Consider the following 26,366-nt stretch of genomic DNA (forward strand, 5'->3'; position numbering starts at 1 on the left):
TGGTAGAGTGGGGGTATCGCCATTTTTAACCTCTTTGTGGCCCCTCTTCGTTTATTGGTGACCACAAAGTAAGCTGACATTTTCCTCGAAAATCTCCTCTGTAAAAAGCGTCTTGACTCTTCATTCATTGCAGTCATGGTGTCACGCGACGGCGTGGATGATCGATGTCGATAAAACAAGCCTGGAAGCATGTGACAACATTTTATTCTCAGGGGGCTCTGTGGGGTATCCTTTCCCACAGTTTATGTTCGATCGCCGATAAAACTACCCACAATGCATTTCATACATCCAAGATGGCGGACAAGACTATGGATGATATTTTGTCCCTTCTTTGTAGCCACGTCAAGTTAGACAGGGACAAGGGTCTACGAGATTTCGAGGAGAAATTAAAAAACACTTCGGATATCATCGCTGATGTTCAAAAATTTGAAGAGTTGCAAAACTCCTTAACTGCACTGGTGGAATCAACCGATCGAGGCTGGGAAGCAAAGCATGGAGGGTTGATGGGATCCAAGACCTTGATTCAAAACAATCTTGGTTCTGATGACTTTTGTGAAGTTCTTAGACAACAGGCGCTGCGTTTAATGCACGATGATGAAGCTCGAGTGAGGATTGCTTCGGGTAAAACTGATTTCTTGCTCTTGTGGTTTAATCCGTTGTGGCAATAATAATTATTGCACAACGGATTGAACCACAAGAGCTTACATGAATAGTTAGCTGCTTGGCAGCATCTACAAGAGTTAGGCATTAGATTTTTTGCGGCTTATATGTTATATCTTATAATTTTTTTTTTAATATTTCTGTTTCTTGAAATTTCCCACATATTCCTAGAGAGTGAAATGTAGAAATGTATTGGGAAAATTAATCCTATTCACTGTTTGTGAGCAGTGCAGAACAGTATTGCGCAGTTCCAGAAAATTTTCGTACTCTCTCCACAGAAGGTTTCTTTTGGCTTCCCCCCCCCCCTCCCCGTAGGAAATTCCAGTTTAGCTTCATACATTGCTTCTTAAATTTTGACTTTCAAGACCCCCTCCTGCTAGGAATTTCCAATGACCTTCCATGGGGTGCATATGGCTTTTTTTTTAACTGCACATTGCCTTTGGAGAGACTCTACCATTCTAAATAGCTAGTAGCTCTGGGGTGATTTGTTGGTTTTTCTCTTTCGAAGTCAAATAACTGGTTCATTGTTAAATTAAATACCACTGGATGGATAGTAGTTATTTGTTGACAAATTAATAAAAATTAACAGTCAAGCAAATGATTCATGACAGGCTCACTCTGGCTTTTATGGCATTCGGGTCCCAGTTGCAAATTTGCAATCACAAGAAACCCAAAACTGGTCAAAACTGTTTCATGTCACTAAAAATTACATTTTGTAACTAATAGGAGAGGTGCTTGGTGCTCTCTGCACAAGAAAAGGACCAGACGTTTTTGTAGCATGTCGGGAAGAGATTTTAAAAAATGTTAGTGAAAATCTGGAGAGGAAGTTACCTGACCCAGATGAGGTGGCTGAAAGCCTTGTACATAAACTGACTGGTGGTGAAAAAGATACAACACAGGAATCTGTAAGTATATACTGTTGATCTTGCTGAGGTCCTTTAAAAGGGTAGTGCTATGTGGATTATCCTGTTTTGGGTGTGTAAAAGAAATTGCTAAATTCCTGTTTATTGCCAGCTGCCAAAATGACCAGCTCCCAGTTGGTTTGATAGCTCAGTAAGTGGAGCACCACCCCAGTATGGTAGAAGCCATGAGTTTGAATCCCATTCAAGCCTGAAATTTTCAGTGTAAACTGTGTAAAATTGCAATCATAGTTGTGATGGTCTTTCATCTGTTAAATTTCAATCATACAACTTAACCAATCTTCTTCTCTATATCTTCTTTTGACATTCACTGTCAGTAATAATAATTCAAAATAAAGTCAATTCCCTTTATTGCAGACACCATCGGGACTAGAAGTTAATATCCTAAAGAGCGAGAGTCCGTAATAGCGGGAATTTATTTCAATCAAACGTCTGTGTAATATATTTTTGCCGGGGATTTAACTGCTGTCCATAACAGGGAGGTGTCTGCAAGGCGAGAGTTGACTGTAGTTTCAGCTGTACAGCTGAGTACAGTCGAACTTCCCGTAAGCGGACACCCTTGGGACCAGAAAAAGGAATCTGCTTATGGGAGGTTAAAGATGTAGTGTTTGTATGTACCTGTAGCAGAGAACATGACCAAGTGTCTGCTTACAAGAGGTGTCCGCCTACGGGAGGTGTCTTTTAGCAGAGATTCAAATGTAATAATGATTGGTTTCTATTTCCTAGCACAAGAAAGCTGATGCAGCTCAGATATTTCATGACACAGCCGGGTGGAAGCACTTGGAGACAAGTATGAGGTTCGGCTAACATCTCTTATCTTAACAAAAAGTTAATATTGTAGTACATATTTGGTGACAATGTGGTACCACCTTCTTGAGTGTAGAATGGTACAGATAGACCATGAACATCCCTTTTGTGTCCTAGTAGCCTTAATAATGTTTTGCTCCCCCTTTCTTTCATGTGGTTCTTGTCATTTTGGCTTTAATGTAATTAGTAGCTAAATATGGTTCAAATTCCATTTATTTTCCCACTTTCTTAGTCTGAATTGAAATATCAGCCTTCTTCCCCCACCCCAGTAGCTAAAACTACTGTGAGATTGCCACCCATAATTATACAGCCATGTAATTTTTCATTTAACATTAACATCTTTCACAGTTTGGGACCTTTTGTCACCCATACCTTTCAGCTCATTTGGTTACTTTTTGGTGAATTTTAGCAACACATGTACATTTACATTTTACATTTTGTACATTTTGTAATTTTCCAGTGATTATTTTTCAGCTGAGTCTTACTCCCAGGCATGATGACCATATCCTTAGCTTGTGGTATAAGTCTTTTTGAACTCATATTACATTAGTCTTTAGAAGGGTAAAACAGCTATGCTTTATGTTATATTGTATCTTTCTCTTTTCTAGGTGTCTTCAGTCTGTGATAGAAGGCTGTGGCAAAGCATTCAATGTACACATTACACAGAATCTTCTGGATCTGATATTCCAGGCCCTGAACCATACCAACAGATTTGTTAGAGAAACTGGATACCAGCTTTGTGGATCACTGGTTCGACTTGGTAGACAGCAAGGTTATTATTTTTTATTCATTTATTTAGGTTTTGAAACTGAAGTAATTAAATACCTTTTCTTTGTCAAAAAAGATGAAAAATCATTTTGTGTATTTGTATGATTTTTTTCATTTCATTTGTTGTAGACGATTTGTCAGCAGTCAAACTGGCAGCGGCAGTCCATGTGGAGGACAATGCCATTCTCAAGCACGGTGAACAATTTGCAGATTACTTGAAAAAAGGATTGTCTGATAACTGGAGCCAGGTAAGATGCTTAGCATGTCTTTGTGTAGCTATAATAATTATAGTTTATATATTTCTAAATTGTTTGTACATGTAGTCCTTATCATCAAAAGCCTGTCTGTGAAGCAAAATAAAGCTTTAAATTGCTGGCCCCAGTTGTTCAAAGAGCGGATAACTTTATCCACTGGATAGGTCGCTATCCGGCAGATGAAATGTGTGCAAGATTTTCTCAATAGCCCTATAATTTGTGGATAGGGTAAAAGGATATATTAAATTTAAGTATGGGATTGTGTGGAAAACTTGTCTAAAGCACTAAGTGGAGTACATTATTTTGCTCTACTGGATAGTGACTTATCCAGTGGATAAAGTTATCCGCCCTTTGAACAACTGGGGCCTGAACTTTAATTTTTTAAGGAGTTGTCCACACATTTTGAAAGTGAATTTGCTAATTATACAGTATTTCAGCCATTCTATGGTATTAAATTTTTGTTCAAAGGCTAATTTTCTAGGAATTTTGCTTCTGCTTTATAATAAATAAATGTACATGGGGGCACTTTCATGTGATCAAAATTATCCTTCAAAATTCAGCCTTTAGACAAAAAGCAAAATAATGTGGATCCACATTCAACACGCAAAATCTGCAGTGTTTACTAATAATTATTCTGGGCAAGTTTGGAACATATTTCTGACTTTTTTAGCCAACAAAGCACTTCTTTTGCACAAGATCCAAATTTATTATTCTTTCCTTATAATCATATCTCTCCTCAGGTTCGCCTAGCTGCATCAGTGGCCACAAGGCAATTCTTACAGACTTTACCAGATGGTGACTCAAGAGAGAGGTTTTATCCCAAAATCTTACCTGCCATGTGCCTAAACAGGTATGGTCAGCTTTGAACAGTCAAGTCTAAATGAAGAAATATATATCTCTTAATTATAGACTTCAAGGTCCATAGTGTTAGTTACAGACCAAGTTTTTCCCCGTCGATTTTATGGCCAGAGCGCTTTGAAGCAGGCGGGCCATAAATCAATGGGAAAAAGCAAGGATCTGTAACTTATAGTCTATGCAGACCGAGAAAACGAGGTAAGTAAGATATTTATTACAATATCTCTTAATCAGGTGCATGGAAAAGGAATCTAGTTGAAGTTAAGCAGGCTTTGCAGTGCAAAATTGACCTGAGGAATAAATAAATAAAATTTAATTTATTTACCAGTGATGCAAGGTACCAGACAAAGTTTGGTTGATAAATGTGCAGTTCCAGAAAATTTGCATCACCACATCATGGAAGCTCATCAGAAATTCCAAGGGAGAGGGGGGTGTTAAAAGTCAAAATCTTAGAAGCAAAAGAAATTAAATTTTAAAAAAAAAATTTAGAAGCTAAACTGAATTTTCCCGGGGTGGTATGGCGTTTTGTTGTGGACAAAAATCCTCCGACAAATAGAATTGACCTACTTGGAGAAATAAACAGTGAGATTAAAAAAATGAGGTCGATGAATTGAAAATTTTACTTAAAAAAAATAATAATGGTCCACAATTTAAGAAAAAATTTAGTTCAAAGTCTAAAAATTGAGTCGAGTTTCTAAAAAATATGTCTGATGCAAAAAGTCAGTCAACCGGAAAAATTAACACCGGAAAAAAAAAAAGTAGTCGAGAGGAAGCAGAAACTGATTTGCGCCTCAACTGAATGTAAGTACAGAATAAGCCACAGCTTAATTAACACATATTTTAGGCTGTCTACCACCAGCTTATATTGACAAATTATCTACAAGAGCTTAGGCTAAATATTGGTTTCATTTTGAAATACAATACCTTCTGAAAAATTCATGTCATTTTGCCCATCTACTCAACATTAATTTAATTTACATTAGAATAGATAAACAATCTGCAATACCCAGCATAGCATTTTAAGCTGTTAATAGCCAGCTTACATTCATTTGACAGTATTCAATAATTTATTTAGGCTAAATATTGGTTTCTTTTGCTACCTAAAATACCTACTGTAAAGATTTAGGCTGTTAACATTAGCCTGTTTTGACAACTTCTTGTAATGCCTAAAGAAACATTATTGGCATATTTCCAAAAAAAAATACAATCTACCACACCTAATGTTTTAGGCTTATTTATACAAAACTAGTGTGCCTTCAGGGACATTTTAAGCCTCTACTAATGGCATATCTATAACAATCTTTAGCACTTTGTATTGTAACATTAAGCCACTTATTAATGTTGGCCTTTTTCGGAAATACAAGATACCACACTACATTTCATATTTTAGGCTGTCACATCTTAATCGACAGCTTATTCTGACAATGCACCAACCCTACTGTTAATGCACTGAGCAATAATTGATCTTCAATATCTCCCTACAGAAAACCCCTCGGCATTTGATTTTTTTAAAACCACACAGATGTTCAAGGTTTAAATTGGTTGGCGCACAACCTACCAACACCTTAACTTTAAACTGTTTGTAACATTAGCTTAATTCTATCTTCTGTAATATTTCAATCAGGCTATTAATGACCAGCCCTACAGAAAAGTTTGTATTTCATACACAAGTTTTACGACATGATTTAAGCATCAAAATCTCTAGGTCAATCTCAGAAAAATTTTACCACATGTAACACTTGGTCCCATAAAACATAGTGCCACCACGGTAAACACTGATTATTCACAGGTAATACAATTCAATTAAACAGAGAGGCAGGGTATTTATGTAACTTCCCTGACTCCCCTACTGTACTGTTTTCGTTTCTCAAGTTAATATTTGCTTAAGAAAAGCTGGTAATTTATCATAGGAATCGGCTTACTTAAAGGGGAAGTAACATGGGGTTTTTGACCTCTTTTGTTAAAAATGGTGGAATAATACCTTCACTTTGCTGCAAAATAATGATTATTCTAGAACAAAGATGGGAGAGAAATCACCTCAATTCAATAAAGGGAACAACTCGTACTCTGGTCTAGTGCATTTTTGAAACAAATATTCAAAAACTTGAAAAACATTAGCCTAATTAACACTTTTCAAGTTTCAATTCATACCGGCCTACTCTGTTTTTGGCCAGAGGCACTTTAGAATCGACAGCTTTTTGCACTGGGTAGATAATTTATAACAAAACTTGACAATTATTTTTTGTTTCTGCTGTCAAACAAACATTTTTGGGTTTAAAATGACATCAAATTTTCGTGATACTTCCCCTTTAAGTAACGGTTTTCCGAAAGTAACATTTTTAGTCTTTGCTAGAACTATCTAGAAGTTTCTAGAAAACACATAATTTTAAAGCTCTCAACTCAAAAGAAAGGAGGATAGTTCTTAGGCCATCATCTTCAGTTGTTTCCAAACATTGATTAACCGCATGACCACATCAGCTGAGCGGGCGCCCTTCAGTTTACCAGCATCTTCCATACGTTGTGTACACTCTGTGAGAATGTCTTCAGTTGGGTCTGGATGAGCAACCACATTTCTTCCTTGCTGGATCACCCTCATTGCTGTAATCATTTCTTTAACATCACCTTCCTGCCATTTCAGTCTGTTCTGAAGTTTTCTCCAGGCTTGATTTGCCGCGCTGATTTTTTGCGCATCACTTTTAAACACTAGCCGAAAATATGCTCTATCATAAATGTATTCAATCTTGTAACTCTCTGTGTCATCATAGAAATCTGGCGGAAATACCTGCTTAAAAATCAGAGATTGCACACTATGGCACAACTCAACCAAAATCAAGTCATCATCAGTCCCATGAGTCTTCTTTTCAAAATCTTCGACTTCCTTTTTAAGCGACTTGTTATCTGTCTGCAGTGTAGTGTTTAATTTATCTCCAGTTTCTGCATGCTCTCCTGCATTGTAGTGTTATCTGTCTTTAAGCCGCGTAAATTCTCCCCGAGTGTGTTGTTTTGTTCCTGTACTTCTTCTAACTGATCTTCAAAACACATGATCTTCCCTTCGACATCAGATTTGAGGGACTTGTTATTTGTCTTCAACTCCACGACATCAGATTTGAGGGTCTTGGTATTTGCCTTCAACTCCACAACATCAGATTTGAGGGACTTAATATTTGCCTTCAACTCCACAACATCAGATTTGAGGGACTTGTTATTTGCCGTTACGTATTCTAACTTTTCCTTCAAATCCATGACTTGAGCGTTGAGAGCTTTTATCTCTTCCTTTAATATTTCCTTCTCAGCTTCCAGTTTAGTGCCTTGTTTCTCGAGTTCCTTTATTTTTGAGCTCTTTGACTCCAAAGGAACACATAATATAGGAGATTCGTATGCACCGTCCGTTGTATTCTTGGCTTTCAGCTTGTCAACTTCATCTTGGAGACCATCGATTTCCTTGTCCTTCATCTTAAAGGCTTCTTGTATTACTGCAAAGATTTGCTCAATAGATCGGATTTGACCATCAATCTCTGGTGGTAAAGACTTTCCTTTTAACGTAAGGAGGATACCTGCTATTTTAGCGATTGGATCGGACATCGACAAACTTGCCATGTTTAGATCCTTCCAGTTCGTTTTGGAGCAGTTTCGATTTTTGAGTAACAACTGCGTTTTCCCAACGAATGAACAGAATCAGGCAGAACCCAACAGAGACACTCAAAACTGCAAAGGCAGTGAAGCATGAAAATTGTAGCAAGTTCCAAGAATAGTTCTTTGATCGATAATGTAAAGAGGATATGGTGTCTGCTGGAAACCTGAACCCTCCTGAAAGCAGAGCCAGACACTTAACAGGAACCTCGAGGGAGAGAGGTTGAACTAGAATACAAAATTATGAGTACATCAACGACGCAGTACAATCAATTCAAATGACACAAAGAAAAAAAGCATTGACAAATGAAACTCAGGCAAGGATGTAAGCTTAGAATGTCAGCTTAGAATGATCACCTCAGTAAAATTCCGCCCTTTTATAGTAAATTTTTACTCAGCTTAAGTTTAGGTCTGTCAACAACACTTCCTGTACCTTTAAATATTGGTATCTGTATTATTAGGGTTACTATATTAGGGAAGCATCGAGGCATTTTTCACAGATACAGAAGATGCCTTGTCCAGAAGAATGGGCCAGGATCTTAAACTAAGGTTTACATAATTTGTACATGATGAGCAAATTTAAAAATGGAAAAGGAGAGGAGCAGAACTGCCAGCAAATTTTTTCGATATTAAGCATTCATTTGATATCATATCAATATGACAAGTAGTTACTGGTACCGTATGCGCTGTGTGTGTGTTTTTTTCCAAGTTGCTGTCATACCCATGTCAACAAGAAGAACCACAATGCTGCAGGCATGGTGAAAGTAGACAGCTAGGCTGGCCTCTGACTTCAGGGGTAAATTTGTCTTTATATGTAGTTGAGGCTTTTGGTCAGTCCAAGATAGAATAAGCTAATAATAATATTGCTTATCTGGATGAAACTGAAAGAAAAAAAAATTCCTCAACAAGTCAGTAAAACTTGTAAATATGCAAGCAGGATGATATTATTGTATTTGCTGTTTTAGAGCACCATGGAAAATGTCATGAACTTGATCAGATTTATAAGAATTAAATAAATATTATTACAATCAACAAATTAGTCAAAGGGTTATTTATTACACTCCTTCCCTATCCCCCTTATTATCCAGTAAGGAGAACTCCATTCTGTTGAGTTGTATTAAAGTTTACTTAGTAATTTTTTGCTATTTTGGCTGAAATAATGTTATAGTTGAAGGCAGAAAATTTTGAGAAAATTGTTCTCATTAGATAGCCCAATTTTAGGGTAAGGCTATTGGTGGAGTAAATAAGGCAAGACTTTTGGAGTGTAGAGAATAAAGTACTGGAGTACATAACACTGTTCACTACGAGTGTTTGTGAGAACAGCGTAGTGCCAAAAACAAGTAGTTGCAACATAGATGATCTCATCTTTTCAGAATCACAAAACCTAACCTTATATGCGTGTACTGGAACCCTTCTCATCAATCAGCTTATATTTATACATACTGGACACTTTTGGTCAACGTACCCATATTATTTTATTACCGTATATGTTCTGAAATTCTTTGGATCAACCAGCTTATATAACCTTAATATAACCTCATATAAATTTGTGTACTGTAATGCTTTGGGTCAACCAACTTATAAATCATAACCTTATATGTTCTGAAATGCTTTGGGTCAACCGTGAGCCTATACCAGCCGCTGTTCAGGATATGAACAGAAATCAAGCCTACGTTAACCAGCTTTTATTAAATATGTACTGGAATGCTTTGGGTCAACCAAGTTATATACTAATTAGGTCACTGGCAGTGACTTGTGTTTACAATCTTGTGTGCTGAGTTCAAGGAAGTGAAAATCATTGACGGAATTCTACACTATGTCCATGCCTAGATTGAACATTCCTTATGCTGAATTTGAAGTAAAATAGCAGCTTTCAAGCAAATCACTTAAATAAAACTATATTTTATTAAATAGCTTCTAAACATGTTTTTAGCTTTGATGTGAATAGAATGTGGGTAGGGTTACATCACACTGCTAGAAACAAAAACTATCAAGAGTGTGAGGATTATTTCGATGGGAAGCTATCTTGAATTTAAAAAGACTGATAGAGAATAAACATTAGTTTGGGTTGAGTTGTACAGAGTGTGTTATGGAAAACTGAATTTATTTATTTATATTATAATTCACAAAGGTTTTCCATCACTGGGAATGTGCATGTGAAAGATTAAAAATACAAGAAAAAGGCGGTGCTATCATGTTACAAAAAGAAATTTAAGTAAATAAATATTAAAATAATAATAAATATACAAGATCAGTGGGAGAGACTAAAATAGTTCGTCATAGCAGATTTGAAATCGTCCACAGATGGCTGATCTAATAAAAAGAAGGTAGCATGTTCCATTCTTTTAAGGTTCTGGTAAAGAAGTTGTACTTGTAGGTGTTACTGTTACTGCCAATGTTAATGAATTTACTGAAAAAAATCAAGGAAGCATTTGTCTCTACTGTTTTCGTTTCTCAAGTTAGTATTTGTTTAAGAAAAGCTGGTAAATTATTTTAGGAATGGGCTTATTTAAAGGGGAAGTATCAGGCATGTACTAAAACCAGGAACACCAGAACACCGGAACACCGAATTTGGCACTGGATTGTCTTATTAAATGCCATTTATGATTTAGAGGATTTGAGTGATAGACACTGAACAAAGCCATGTGCTTAACTGTCGCATGTTTTGTATTTTGATCTCAAAGGTCATTTTGACCTCTTGTTGTTTCTGTTTAGCGACTGTCGTTCTTATGCCATTTGTGGCATTTAGTTTAGGCTCGGCATGGCTCATTTCAGTGCGTCTGGTGACAGTATAGCCTCTATTTTTATCTTTGTAAGGATTGTTCTTCTCCGGGTTCTCCGGATTTCCTCCCTAGCCCTAAAACCAACACTTCTAATTCGATCTCATACACATACACTTTATAACGAAACGAGCTCTAAGCTCTTTCGTTATACGTGGGTAAACAAATTACTATTGACATTTTTTTTTTTTTCATGGTCTGTAATGGGAAAACAAACCAACACCGTCAAATTTGGTGTTCCGCTGTTCCTGTGTTCCTGGTTTTAGTACATAAAAGGCAGTCTGTGACTGCATGTGGCTACTGCTTTATTTTTGTAGAATATTGCATTATAAAAGCACTGTTGTATAAAATTCAGAGGGGTGAATGAACAGCTCTAGTCAGTGCCAAAATTGTGCAGCTTAATTTGATCGTGTTGTCACATGGGCGAATTTGGTATGCGCTGGAGGATTTCGGTTTGTTTACACTTTAAAAATACATAGGGGACAGTAATAGATATGGTTTGGCTCTCCCATGGTTTTCATTAGATCGCATGGTGAAGAAATTCTGTGAATCAAGACACAGATAAACAGACAATAAGCTTTCTTAATTGAAAAATTTATTCAGACAGACCTGTGTTCATGCTTGAAAAGCAAATTCATTCAAGTTTTGCCTCAAATGAAGTCGACCGATCCAAGAGAACTGCGAGTCACTAAAGCACAATTTCTCGACTCTTTTAATCACATTCAAACCTGTAGTATTTTGTAAAGTGGATTCCCAGGAGCCACAAAAATTTCCGAGAACGTCTACAGCTCATGTGTGTTTACAATCGCACAAGTTTCTCCTTGCCATAAAATCTCGAACAGGAATTTCTTCGCTATGAAATCACTGATTTCCTCTTTTTAACCAGCCGAGTGTTCCTTAGAAGTTGTTCTTTTGATTTACAGTATTGAAAACCTGTGCTTTCCTTCCAAGAACCAAAAATTGTCACCTTGAAAATCCACGCATGAAAGACACAGCAGCCATTTTGAATTGAGGACAAGGATTTTCCGTACCAATAAAGCCGACTGAGATCTTGTCAACCTGTCGTGGTGAACTTGACCTAACTTCGGGTAAATTCTGCAAATTATTCCGAAAGCTTCCAATTTACGGACTTACGCATGACATAGTAGCTACTGATCTTCCCAGAAGGCAGTAGCCACAAAAACTTTCCATGAGGGGAGAATGGAATTTCTGGAACCATACAATATGATTTACTGACAGAAAATGTTTGAATTGCTTCTTGTCCCTTAAGATATTACGTGGCAGAAGGGGTGAGAATTTACTCACAGCAGAGTTGGAAAATGGTTGTTGGAACAGAAGGGAAACACTTGGTGGAAAAGTACATGACCGAAACAGTGAGTACAGGATTTGACTTAATTTTTTTTTTTTTTCGTTTTCTTTTTCTTTTTTTTTTTTCCTTTTTTAATTTATGCATCTTTGTTATTGTTTTTACATTAAACTGCATTACAAAAATTTACAATAGCAATGGTGTAAATTTTACCATCTCACAGTTTACAATAAGAAGAGGGAAAAAGATATATTAAGTAGATTACATAATATAAGTAGGAACTCCGCTAATAATAAATTTGTACTAACCATAAACTATAAGAAAAATAACTATGAAGCTTGTTGTAACACAATGTTTTATTAAAGTATCCGTGGATCTTTTCTTGTTCAAATCTGATTTACTTCAACAGCAAGAAAATATGACTTGTTTAAAACATTGTCATTTGTTTTTGGTCAGGTGGAATTTTACATAAGTCAGACAAAGGCTGACAACCATGCCGTCAGAGAGGCAGCTTGTGCCTGTATAGCAGAACTTGGAACCAAGGTTTATATAATTTATTATTGTTTTGTGTTTTGAAGTAAATATATCTTATTAGATGTTTTGGTGTTTGCTGTTTAATTATTTGTTCAAGTTGTACTGTATTTTGATGAGCTGACAGGGCAAATCAAACTACAAAGAATGCGACAAATATTGTTGTAAAAGTGTACAGTGATACTACACTCCTTTACACAATTATTATCCAACTTAAAAATTTTCCATTTATTTGTTTTAGGTTAACCCAGACAGTTTGAGGCCACATGTTTCAGATCTTTTGCATTCTTTGGTTTGTTGCTTCAAAGACGATAGCTGGCCTGTTAGAGATGGTGAGTGATTACCTGAGTGTATAATTTCCTTTAAAATGATTGGCTCAAAACTGCTCCATTTTTGCTAATTATCCTGCAAAGCTGTAATCAGGCAGTTGACTGTAATCGGGTAGTGTAATCGAACAGTTTTATGAACCAATCGCATTGAAAACTCTGTGCTAAATCCATCAATCACAATTTAAATTACAGTTTCTATAACAAGAGTAACTTACCAGCTTTTCTTTGTCAAAATGGAGGATTTCTTCCTTCCCTCAGATCATGTGCAACTGTATTTTTGTCAGATCCATTGTTCTCAGAAATTGTCATGGCTATTGGTCAGAGGAGTTCTATCATCCGATTCGATCTGCAATATCATACGAGTGATTAAGCAAATCACACTCACATTACACAATCCTCTAATTTTCAATAAATTTATTATTAATTAATCACTTGAAAATATGAATATAAACAGAATCGGACCCCACTCAGTCCTAGTACCATTATTAAGCATTCTTTACTTGATTGCTGTTAGCTAAATATCATGAATGTGTGAACCCTTTAATTTGACATAAAGCAAACATGTTGATTGTCCTGTGATTGGTCATGATATCACTCCGCCACAAACTCAAAACCAATAAATCATGAGAAGAGTCACTGTTAGAACTTGTAATCATTTTATTTATTCATCCACTGTCTGATTTGGTGTTATTATTAAATTAGTTTGTCCAGCTCACCCTGTATTCACTTACAGTTACAATAAACCTATCATGATTTAATACCTTTAGTCATTAACTAAACAAAAACCTGTACACAGCTTGTCAAAGCTCCTATCTGCAGAAAAGGGTTCAATTTCTTTAAACCAAATGATTAAGGAACATCCTATGGCAAAAGAGAAAGTTAGATGTACAATCATGCTGTTTGTTCGCTTTTAGCTTCTTGTTGATCTCTTTTAAGACATCTCAGTGTTGTAGGGTTTCACTAATTCAGCTGTTTTGTTTTCATAGCTGCCTGTGTGGCATGTGGAAATTTTGTTCTCTGTTTTCCTCAAGAGTGCAGGTAATATAAAGTGAATTTTTTATGATTACTTGGAGTAATATAAATTTATTAATCTCCCTCTTAATCCTCCTTTGTCATATCTAACTTCAATCAATCAATCAATCAATCAATCAATCAATCAATCAATGGACTTTATTATAAGAGGGTAGCACATGACAGTAAGGAAACTGATAACCCAGTGGCCCTCACATCTTCTTTTGACCTCTCTATAATCTTCTATTTCAAATGTAAAACTCCTCATAAAGGCCACATGACAATAATAATTATCTTCTTCATAAATCAATTTATTTAGTAGTAATTCACAAAATCATGTTTTTGTCATGAAAGGTGTTACTCATACTGGTTTGAAATGTTATTTCAAAATGATGTTTGTCTCACAATTATTGTGTGTCATATGATATTTATTGATTGTGCATAGCTTCATAGGTATTAAAATGTTTTCCTCGTTGCCTGTATGTTTCATATCTGGATGATGACCCAGCCTTTTTTCAGCGATCGATCAACACTGATGGGGGAAGGGGGAAGGGAGCTGAGTTATCATTTGTAATATTATATTAATTTTAAGAAGAATTAAGAATTACTGGGCCCAGTTGTTCAAAGCCCAATTAAGCTTATCCTGGATTAATGTGAACTAAGATTCAAGTTTGACTACTAATCAATAAAAGATTCTTCAAGAAGATTTTTTTTTGCCCCTCAGTTTTGACTTTGACTTTTCTTTAATACATTCAATAGCTTAAAATAAGCCTTGAAAAACACTTTTGACAGGCCAATTGACCTCAGTTAACTTTTAATCTTTAGTTAATCTTACCAGTAATTTAATTCATTTGGCTGTTGAAAAATGGGGCCCTGGTTACTATTAATAATAATTGTGGCCCTCTCCCAAGCTTGATTAGAATAATTGGTTGTGACTTTTCTCATAAACAGTAAAAAAAAACAAGCCACTAAGACTCACATACCTGTTCTGATATACTATTATTGCCCCTAGTCCCAGCATGGATGAATTATATCCACTGTTTTATGAGAATCTCGCAGACAGCATTCCTTCAGTCAGACAAGGTGCTGCCATGTCTCTTGGAAATGTTGTTAAAGCTTATGGTATGTAGAAGTGTTTGGGTGCTTGAAATACAGTAAATAAATATTGCTTACTGAAATTTAGCTGTTTGCTCTGTAGTGTGGTGTTCAAGATGTTGGTGCATAATGCATGCAGAAAAAGGATACCAATTGAGATGGTTGTTTGAATTTAAATACTCTCCACTGTCAGATGATGTTTGAGTCTGTGGTTTCTAAAACAGAAAACAGAGTTGAAAATAATTATAATAACAGTTAGGCAGAATAAGTTTCTAGAATCAATCCACCAATAAATATAAAACAGTAGTGCAGTTAAGCTGTATTTAACTGTATTTAGTGTTGTGGTTAATCATAGATCATCTTCATTCCGCGTTGAATAGTTATGCCTGATATGTGCAGAGCTAGTTCTGGCTTACATAACCAACCAGAACAAAAATAGTTTGTCATTAAAGGGGAAGTATCACGAAAATTTGCTGTCATTTCAAAACCCAAAAATGTTTGACTGTCAGCAGAAACAACGAAATAATTTGTCAAGCTTGTTAACAATTATCTCCCCAGTGCAATAAAACTGTCGATTAGTGCCTCTGGCCAAAGACAGAGTAGGCCGGTTTGGATTGAAACTTGAAAAATATTAGGCTAATGTTTTTCAAGTTCTCGCATTTTTGTTTCCAAAATGCGCTAGAACAGATCACAAGTTGTTTCTTTCAAGAATTGAGTTAATTTCGTTCCTCTCGTCATTCTAGAATTATTTGGCAGGTGATTGAAGGTCTTTTTTCATCATTTTTAACAATTTAAGATATCAAAAACCCCATGATACTTCCCCTTTAAGCACCATCAGAGATTCACAGATAATCCTCAAATATTTATTTGTCTGAATTGGTGTCAGCTCAGCTAGTGCCAAATGTAGGATGAATATGGTTACGTGGTCATTTCTGCCATCTGCTGTAAACATATAATTCTAAATCTCTCTATTTTCTTGTGTTTTTAGGTGAGAGTGCTTTGAGTATGGTAATTGCAAAAGCAACAGAAGGCCTGCAAGGAGTTGAGAAGCAAGAGGCTACCACAGAAAAGTAGCTTACTTATTATTATTTTAGTTTCATGATGTCATTATTTTAGCGTGAAAGAGGAGAATGATGTATTATTATGTCTCTCAGTATGTGCAGTGTGATTGGTCAATTTTGCAGGCTGTATTTCACTGTACAGCCCGCTAAATTTGAAAGTTGTGCACACCCGATTTACCTCAGAGATTTACCTAGTTTTGATGCTCTACCACTTAACTCATAGCCTATGATTACTGATTTGTATGTTCTACCACTGAGCTACGGGTTCAAGGCTCATGGGAGCTAAGCCATTAAACTAGGTTCTGGTGACAATAAAACGTTCTGCATGCTGCTAGGAATTGAACGTTGATGTGAGGCATATGTGCAAAGAAATAAATGTGATCATGGCACATGTATATGGTAAAAGTGAAGAACAGCTTACCTCCGCCCACTGTTGGTCAGTGGCCAACAGTCGACCAACAGTTGGTAAATAAATTGAGAATGATGTAAATTATTCATTGAGTGACACAATGCATGAAAAAGAAGAGGTATCAGATTGTAAATTCAAGATTTTTGGACACATTGAGACATTCAAAAGAAGTCAATTAGACTCCCAGACAGCTCCATAAAATAATGAACTCTACGAGATCTCTGAAATCTGGCTTAAATTTGGTCAAACTGCACATTCTTTGAAACACTATTTACCATTATCCTTAACCTGAACCCATCCAATCCAAGTGTGATATCCTCAAACAGTGAACTCTTAGTATCATTGTTCAGTTCAATCTGTAAATTTGGTGATACATTTACTTGCTTGATTTTTAAAAATGGCAGTCAAACATTTACCAACAGCCACTTAAATTTATTACCTGGAACATCTCCCATTTTGGGCGACATCCGACTCAGTTTGCTGTTATTTCTGACAGGTATGCTGGAATGGAGAAGGGTCCTGCAACCTTTGGAGTAATAAAAAGACTACGAGACAATGACATGGAACTACACACAGATAGACAGGTCTTGATATTTTACTACACATTCATATTCATCCATTCACCTATCCATTTTCCCATCTACATGTATAGAATTTTCAGATACTCTTGCTGATGTTGACAAAGAACTCATTGTTTGTTGCTATTTTTTATTGTCCAATCAGATGTACTCGTGTGGTTCCCTTGCCCCTAAAATGAGAAGAGGAGGCGGGTGTGCAGATCATTTGTTTAGACGACCAGCTGAACCATGGGAAAGAGCTGATGGGTGAGTACAACAGTACATTAGTATTCTGGACTAAAAAATGGGTACGCTACAGTGTGCTTGTGTGGCTTCACCAAGTATATGTAAGCGACAAAAAATCAGCAACAAACGAGAAAATAAAATGTTTAAATTTACTGTTACTTAACTTAGCTACATGTGCTATACGGATTTACAAAATTTAAATTGTTTTTAAACCAGAATTCAAACTCTAGACTAAATTTACTTTTCAAAGGCATCAGTAAAAAAACAGTCTACTTGATGCTCATATGCAGCTAATGTTATAAATAAAGAAGGTTTTAAAATGTTACGTATCACACACAAAATCTTGCAACTCCCACTTTATATTGTGCCATCCTTCTACAATGTGCAACCACTAACTGCAATGTTGCTTGAAAGAAAAATGAACAACAAATTATTTGCATAATGTTAGACTATAGAACTTCACTTATGAATTAAACTGCATACTAGATTTTTAAATATAAATTAAATATAAAACCAGGTTACTTATTGCATATAAAAAGGCAGTTTGGAGCAGACAGCTGAAATTTTGGCCATTACTGCCTGTCATTTATCATCCTCTTTTGCTCTTTCTTTTTTTTTTTTTTTTTTTTTTTTCATTTTGAGAAACAATAGACCTGTAAATCTGAATATGGATAAATAGCCATTGAGAATACTCATACATTTAGTAAGTTGTTTGTGACTATCATAATGATATGTGTTTTGTTTCCTGTCTCCAGCTGTGTGGACTTAGTTGCAGAGCTGTCAGCAAACTCCAAGGCCCATAAAGAAGTGATTAGTATGATTCCTCTTGTTGCACATGCTGCGCACTACAAGCATTACACACAGCATCTTCATCTTATGGAAACTGTTTGTACGCAGGTAAACAATTCTCACCAGCTGCCCCAATGTTACCATGTATTTGAATTCCGGCTCAAGACAGCGGCATGCTAGAAAGTCATGTCTTGCCCATCCAGTAGAAATGGAGACATCAACAGAAGCCTGTAACTCAACTGTTGGTAAAATGGAAGAATAACTTACCCCCCCCCCCCCCCCCATCCCTCCTCCACCCACCAAAAAAAAAATCTGTCGGACAACTGTTGGCCAACAATTTACCGACAGATTTACTGACAAGGTTACTGAGTGATAACTGTCCTATTGACACTCTATTTTAGGATAAACTTAAAGTGTAAACTGTTGGCTGACTGTCGGCTGTTTCTTGGTCATTTGGCGGCCACTTGTCAACCGACTGTTTACTGACAGTCGGCTAATATTAGGTTTTATAGGGGAGCTGTTCTTCAATGTCTCCCACATGTTGGGTTTTTTTTTTTTTTTTTTTCAAACAGGAAAACTCTCACACAAGTCATTTAATTTTGTGTTCAGCCACCATAACAGCTTCTTGTACAGCAATAGCTGCTTGGATATGTCAGCATACCTCTGTATCTCTTATTCAAGATGGTGGCATTGACATGCGAAATTTGCGACTTCTCAGTTACCCCAAAACGCACTTTCAATTTACAGCATTAAGATTAGGAATGCCCAGACATCCCAGACAAGGATCAGAGATCTAGTGGTAGCTAGAAATGATCAAAGTAACAGGACTGATTACAGTTTCTCTTGCTTATCAGGAGATGTACCCTTCAGTAATGAACACTTGCACCTTGTTATTGCTCAGCTCTGAAAATTTTGTTGTTGTTGTTGTTGTGTGTTTCATTTACTAGTTGCCAGTCATAGCCAAAGGGATTGGAAAGAATCAGTTTAAAAGATACTTTGAGCTGTTTATTGACACGATATTCTACAGCTTGGTAAGTTGAAACCATGGTGATTTATAATGTAAACTTGGCCCTTTCTGTAATTGGGATTACACAAAGTCCAGAGTGACTGCAAAGCTTGGACTTTTCCATTCTATATTTAGACATCACTTTATTCTATAACAGCATTTTACATTGATAATATTGTCAAGATTTGATTTATAGCACTCAAGGCATATTAGATACACAGCCATATTTTTGTTTTGGCCTACATGTAACTGATAGCAACAGTAATTCAGTGAAGTATGACTAATATTAATAAACTACCACTAGCCAGCAATGTCTCGCATTGGCACAAGTGTTTTATTGGAAAATACACCACTCATAAAATTCATGCAAAACTACGTCCAGGACTCGAGTGGCACATTTTCCATATCCTCACTAGTGAAGATATTGATGATGTAATTTCCTGCTTTTTCACTGTTTTTTATGTAAACAGTGGCGACTGAAAGATTGTCTGTATAACAAAAAGAAAATTGCACGGTAACTGCAAGATATGAATTTTATTTTCTGGTGTTAAAAACAATGTTTTAATCAATTGCTGTGCTTGTTCGTATAATATTGTTTTTACCACTCAAAAATAAAATTCTATTTTCTGGTGTTAAAAACAATGTTTTAATCAATTGCTGTGCTTGTTCATATATTATTGTTTTTACCACTCAAAAATAAAATTCATATCTTTGCACTGCCATATAATATCCTCTATATCTTTTCCTAAATTACATGCATATAAAGATTTTATTGTTTCTCAGAGGTTATCTGTTTTCTTTCTTGCAGAAAAGTGATAACGCACTGACATCAACAGCAGCTTCTGAATGCCTTTCCCAGTTCAGCACATTACTGGGGCCATCAATTTTGCGAGGAAGAATAGAAATGCACAATCCAAGGTAAATGATGCAATCCTTTTAGTTAAGCAGTGAAGATTTTTGAGCTCATGTGACTGCTTGCTACAAGCATTTCTGTGCAGTAGACTATGAATGATGCTATAAAAAAGTAGTGTCTTTGGCCTATTGAACCCTTTAACCCCTAAAATTGTCACTTACCGATTTATTGATGTTTCTGAGGAAGAGGTAAATAGGATGAAAAGGACTTGATTCCTATCTGAAGCAGCTTATCTCCAAGGGCAATTTATAAAAGTTTGTTAACTGTTAAGCTCATGTCAGTGTTTTTTATTTTGTCTTGTGTTTTAGTTTTCTTGATCTGTTAGATCAAAGGCCTCTTGGACCCATGTGAACACAGCCTCGCCATCATCATTAACATCAACATCAACATCAGTTGATCAACTGAAGTCTCCAGTTTTTTAAAACCATATAATTACTGTTAATAATTTATTGATTTAACAATACATTTGGAAGATTGGCATTATACTTGACTGTGACATATGTACAAATTTATTAATTTTGGAAGTACATCTTAATTTTTCCAAATGATGTTTATTGTCTTACTTTTTACTGGAGTCAAAAATACACTTTGAAACAGCCACAATTGGCATCTTGCTAAAACTCATTTACCATTTCATTTATAAATAAAAGTAACCAATTTAAGGTTACCCGATACCTTCAGAGGTGTCTCGCGTTTAAGCGATGTAGCGCGTCCAGTTTAAACTCTAGATACCTAAACCCCTATATCAAATTAAAGCTTATAGAGCTGACTATCAAACCATACCAAGAATTTTGAAATAAAATGAATTGTCGAATTTTTCACGACCTCTGTTTGCGAGCGTCCGAATCACGTTTTCAAAGCTACAAGTCAAGGTGAATTTTGTTTTTTGCTAATTTAATTTGCTCCTCAGTTTCTGGACCCAAAGCGCTAAAAAAAACATGTCTGCATTTTGCCATATTCAATCGCAGTGAAAAGTTATAGAGCATTTTCGAAATAGGATGAAAAAAATGTGGAGTAATCATACAAAAATCGCTCTCGGAGAAAAAATATTTCAAAAGAAAAAATTCGCAGACATGTTTTAGTTGTTTATATGTTAAACTAGCTACTGTCCAAATTTGAAGGCAAACGAACAAATTCCTTTTGAGTTTTAGCTCTGTGAAGTGGCTCCTCTAAGCGAAAAAAATTTATTCGCAAAAACAGCACTAAAAATTCGGCAATTCATTTTGTTTCAAAATTCTTGGTTTAGTTGGATAGCCAGTTCTATAAGCTTTAATTTGATATAAGGGTTCAGGTATTTACACTTAAAACCGGACGCGCTACATCACTTGGATGCGAGACACCTCTGAAGACACCTCTAAAGGTACAGGGTAACCTTAAGTAATGATTGCTTATTTGTACTGCAAGAAGATTGGCACTGTTATTCTTGTGAGATATACATACATGTACAAAAATTATTTTTGTCAATAATACAGTAAATGTTATTTTTATTTCTTTTCTTATAGTAATGAATCCTTTACATGGCACTGAATTCCTTCAGGAAGCATTGCTCCAATGTTTTATTCAATATCAATGTTTTGTGCTTCATTTTGTGATAAAAACTAAAATCTTGCCCACAACCAAAGCTTTTCATTGCAAAGGAAGCACAAAGCAGTGGATAAAACACTGGAGCAACGTTTCCTGAGGGAAATCTTGCCCATATTCATAGCTTTTCATTGCAAACGAAGCACAAAGCAGTGGATAAGACACTGGAGCAACGTTTCCTGAGGGAAATCTTGCCCATATTCATAGCTTTTCATTGCAAACCAAGCGCAAAGCAGTGGATAAAACACTGGAGCAACGTTTCCTGAGGGAAATCTTGCCCATATTCATAGCTTTTCATTGCAAACGAAGCACAAAGCAGTGGATAAAACACTGGAACAACGTTTCCTGAGGGAAATCTTGCCCATATTCATAGCTTTTCATTGCAAACGAAGTGCAAAGCAGTGGATAAAACACTGGAGCAACGTTTCCTGAGGGAAATCTTGCCCATATTCATAGCTTTTCATTGCAAACGAAGCACAAAGCAGTGGATAAAACGCTGGAGCAACGTTTCCTGAGGGAAATCTTGCCCATATTCATAGCTTTTCATTGCAAACGAAGCACAAAGCAGTGGATAAAACACTGGAGCAACGTTTCCTGAGGGAAATCTTGCCCATATTCATAGCTTTTCATTGCAAACGAAGCACAAAGCAGTGGATAAAACGCTGGAGCAACGTTTCCTGAGGGAAATCTTGCCCATAGTCATAGCTTTTCATTGCAAACGAAGCGCAAAGCAGTGGATAAAACACTGGAGCAACGTTTCCTGAGGGAAATCTTGCCCATATTCATAGCTTTTCATTGCAAACCAAGCGCAAAGCAGTGGATAAAACACAGGAGCAACGTTTCCTGAGGGAAATCTTGCCCATATTCATAGCTTTTCATTGCAATCGAAGCGCAAAGCAGTGGATAAAACACTGGAGCAACGTTTCCTGAGGGAAATCTTGCCCATATTCATAGCTTTTCATTGCAAACCAAGCGCAAAGCAGTGGATAAAACACTGGAGCAACGCTTCCTGAGGGAAATCTTGCCCATATTTATAGATTTTCATTGCAAACCAAGCGCAAAGCAGCGGATAAAATATTGACATACAAGAACTCCAGTGAATCTGAGCTAAAACAACAAAAGCAATCTGAAATATGCTATACAAATAGGTTAGTTTTTGCCCCGAGCCCTTCAATTGCACTGCTAAACCTGTCCCCAAAATGAAGGAGCATTGTTATGTAATGTTTAAAACACGAGCCGCAGTGTTTAATCAGGATTTAAAACCAAGAGGTTCAGCCGACTGGTTTTAGACTGGATAAAACATGTGCTGCGAGTTTTTTTGAACGGCTTCAAAAACATCCCTGGAAAAGTATGTGTCAAGAGAGTTCATAACAATGATGCTTTTGTGAACATTGGAAATTAGCATACGAGAAAAATATTAAAAACCGCATACTAATAAGGAGGAGGTTTCATCGGGTGTTAAAACCACTGCACATGATTTTTTATCGACCATTTGATAGGTCAATGGGCTTAATGGATTATTAATGAGTTTTGAAATTTGTGAACGCCCTGTTGACAATAATCTCAGAAACATTCTTTATAGGGTTAAATAAATAAAAAAGATTTAATAATTAACTCCAACAATAATTAAAGCATTTACAATTTATAAATATTTTGTCTCTGCCTATCTTTTATCATTATGATTGCAGTTTAAATAAACCTCTAGCCTGAAATAATATCCATGGCAAATTTGTAGAGAATTAAAAATAGTATTTCTTGACCTGAAATCTTTGCTAAGAGTATGGAACATTGAGAGCACGTAACTGCAGAAATTTTGGGAACTGGTTGAGAATCTTTTGGAGCTGGTTTTATTTCTGCGGGACAAGAATTCCTGCTGTTGTAGCACACTTCTTGGCAGGAAGGGCATACCAGTACCCCTCTATACAGCCAACCTTTTTCCTGTACAGCAACATTGATGAGCTGTCCTTTATGGAAACATTTGAATTTATAACCTGCAATTACAATTTTAAGGGAGTCCTGCTCACATGTATACCTATAGCAACCACTTCCCCAGATTGAGGCCGTCCAGCGCACACCACATTTAGTTCTTGTCCACTTTCCAGTCTGTTCAAAACAAGTCGAGGTACTGCCATATGTTTCCAAAGCATGGTTCTTGCCTTGTTCTGGATTATTGTGATGTGATATGCAAGAAGAAGACCTGATATCTTTGCTTTCTTTAGTCCATGTAAAACCTTGATAAAATGGACAGTAATCTGCCAAAGCAACATTCCCACCATATTGTCCCTCGGTTCCGACAACCCCAGGAATGGAGCCATTTAATATATTCTGATACTCTACAGGAAGGCTTCCTGTATATTCAACTAAGTTACACTTCGCTACGGACGTTCTGTCAGCTGAACAGCTGGTTTTTCCATCCGATTGCTCCTCAGTTGTGTCACAGAAAGGTGAAATACTTTCACCAGCATCTTTCTTTGCTTTCATCCAAGCTCCACAGCTATTCTTAGCAAACAAGCAACCCAAATTCTTGCCCCACTGTAAAGGTTCTGCCTTATCGTAATTCACTTGATACCAACCAGTATCCTCCATTAGAGCTAAAGTAAGCCTGGAAAACACAGAGTTCTGTGTAAAAATGCCTGCCATACCTTCATTTCCAAACAAACGCTTTTCCCAATGTGCAAGCTCTGTGCCACCACCTCCCTGATTTTCAAGCTCAGCTCCTTCTAATGTTGAGCAGTTGAAGTGTTTCTGTGCTTCTTCCTTGACTCTGGGTGTAACCATCAGGAGAACATTGTGTCGTACTGTACCAGACCGTGTCAGCCAATCATGTCTAGTTACAACCTTCACAGTCTGCCAGAAGAGAGATAAATGAAATAAGCAAACACGTTTTCCTGTGGTATTGTTTATTTTGCAGTACAAGGCGGTTATAACATTTGAGTCTGTGGATGAAATCCTTGAATGTGAACTGCATTCAAATTGGGGCCCCCTCTCATGTATTTTTTGGTACTTTTTCTGTAACTGTACCGGAGCGAAATTTTTTCATGAAAACTCATTTCGATGTCATGTAAACGCCATACGACTGCTCGTTCTGGCATGAAATCACTCTCCAGGGAGTCTGGAACTGGCAGCACATGTGCAGTCTTCGACATCCAATCCAATATGGGGTCACAATCACATCGGTTGACATGAAGTCCCCCTTTATGTAAACATGGCATGAAATCACAATGTCATACCGGTATCAAATTCACACTGGGTTTTCACCTGTAAACACCCCCTAAGGCTGGACAAAAGGTCATCCTCAGCTTACTTGTTTGTTGGGGGCTTTGCTCTTTTGCTCCACGTGACAGGGGTGTTCCACAAAGGTTTGTACAGGGAGGCTCCATGCAAAGGTCCAAACCCTTACACTACTTTTGACAGAAATATAACCCTATCATGTACCTACCATAGATGTAAAAAATGGTAACTGCCTTGGGAAGAAGATAAACAGTGTGGTCTGGATGGACACTATCGTGTTTTATCGTGTTTTAGATCCCCTTTCACATTTAAGTTATCTACAGTAGAAAACTGCACCTATTTTTGGTTGGTGTATTCGAGATGTTTTGAGAGGTCCTTTGAAATACCCAAATGAGTTTTCCCAACCCTTTTCTACATACTTCACCTCGTGAAATCCATCCCTACCCTTTAATACACCTCCACTCTGAAAAAGGTACCTGCCCCCACACAAGATTATCTCACCAACTACACAGAAAGGGATTGCCTTTCTAAACAACAGAGCATTACCTCTTGGCTCCACTGGTAATTTTTAAAACTGCTGTTATAACTGGGGAGTCCATTCCCGAGTCTGGGAGTGAGTGGATCACCAGTCTTGCTCCTGAAGAAGGCGTACAATGATGGCGAAAATCCAAGCGCGTGAAATATTTCATGCTTTATCGTGGCAAGAACCTCGTTGTAGCTAGTTCTGAGTTCACTTGCAGTGACCTTTTCTGGGCAAATATTTATAAACCCAACAACAGGCCGATCAAGAGCACTTTCCTGTTGGCAAGCGGCAGCATAGGCCAGTGTTTTGCTATTGTTACAATTGCCATTAGAAACTGCAGAAACGTAAAGTATATAATCCGTGCTTTCGTGCCCTTCACCCGCAGTAGATCCCTGGCTTGTATCGTTACGACAGTTTTGTCCATTTTCGTCGCATACTCGGCACTGATCCAAATCATGTTCAGGTATCTCGATCGGCCCGCACAACAATCTTGTAATATTGCAAGCCTTTACGCAAAACCGAACATCACCAGGGCCGGTTCCATCCTTATTTTTCAGTATAAACTTCTTATTTAGACATCTCCTCTGAAGCAGGATCTTTGATAAAGTCTTGCGAACGTTTAAAGTTTTGCTGAAGTACGCACGTGCCTTCTGTAAAATATCTTTTACGATGTTCGGATCCTCTAACTTGCTGATATCGAGAAAATCTAACGAAATTCGCAATGGCTGGTCCACATTTCGTCTTCTTATGATGTGGAATGGCTCCAGTGAAACATGGCGGATCGTTTCGTCGTATTCATGGATGAAATCATTGGATAGAGAGCAAAAGGCGGCTAAAGTTAACAGGATTGCAGATTGAAAGAGCACATTTCTGGCCGCCATATTGTTTGCAATTTGGGAAGGATCTGGAAACGACTTTATTAAGCAAAAACGGACGTTTCAGGGGTCGGGAGGGAGGGCGAAAACAGGATCAGCTTTCAAGACCATTCGAAATTGCCACAACGAATCAGCTATTCCAGTTTAATGGTCAACTTTACCAACAGACAGATGGTGTGGCTATGGGCTCGCCCCTTGGCCCTCTAATGGCCAATGTCTTCATGTGTCA

The 26,366-nt window shown here is 36.9% G+C and overlaps 2 protein-coding genes across 2 annotated transcripts; one reads left to right on the forward strand and one right to left on the reverse strand.

Annotated features, from left to right (window-relative positions):
* Positions 1-270: 270 nt before the first annotated feature.
* Positions 271-20,472, forward strand: LOC146484776 (uncharacterized). Its single transcript, XM_085104226.1, has 18 exons — positions 271-621; positions 1,387-1,565; positions 2,307-2,377; positions 2,996-3,159; positions 3,285-3,403; positions 4,150-4,259; positions 11,945-12,047; positions 12,437-12,523; positions 12,753-12,843; positions 13,827-13,878; positions 14,864-14,973; positions 15,935-16,016; positions 16,913-17,000; positions 17,140-17,240; positions 17,975-18,116; positions 18,956-19,039; positions 19,823-19,932; positions 20,236-20,472. Exons 1-18 carry the CDS (start codon positions 294-296, stop codon positions 20,276-20,278), a joined length of 2,064 nt encoding a protein of 687 aa, XP_084960352.1. The 5' UTR covers positions 271-293; the 3' UTR covers positions 20,279-20,472.
* On the reverse strand, positions 20,419-26,154 carry LOC146484777 (leishmanolysin-like peptidase). The gene is made up of 2 exons (XM_085104227.1): positions 25,286-26,154; positions 20,419-24,355 (listed from the first exon to the last, which is right to left on the reverse strand). Exons 1-2 carry the CDS (start codon positions 26,141-26,143, stop codon positions 23,210-23,212), a joined length of 2,004 nt encoding a protein of 667 aa, XP_084960353.1. The 5' UTR covers positions 26,144-26,154; the 3' UTR covers positions 20,419-23,209.
* Positions 26,155-26,366: the final 212 nt, after the last annotated feature.

The sequence above is a fragment of the Pavona decussata genome, unplaced genomic scaffold (genome assembly GCF_977016875.1).
Source record: "Pavona decussata unplaced genomic scaffold, jaPavDecu1.1 SCAFFOLD_29, whole genome shotgun sequence".
Lineage (NCBI taxonomy): Eukaryota > Metazoa > Cnidaria > Anthozoa > Scleractinia > Agariciidae > Pavona > Pavona decussata.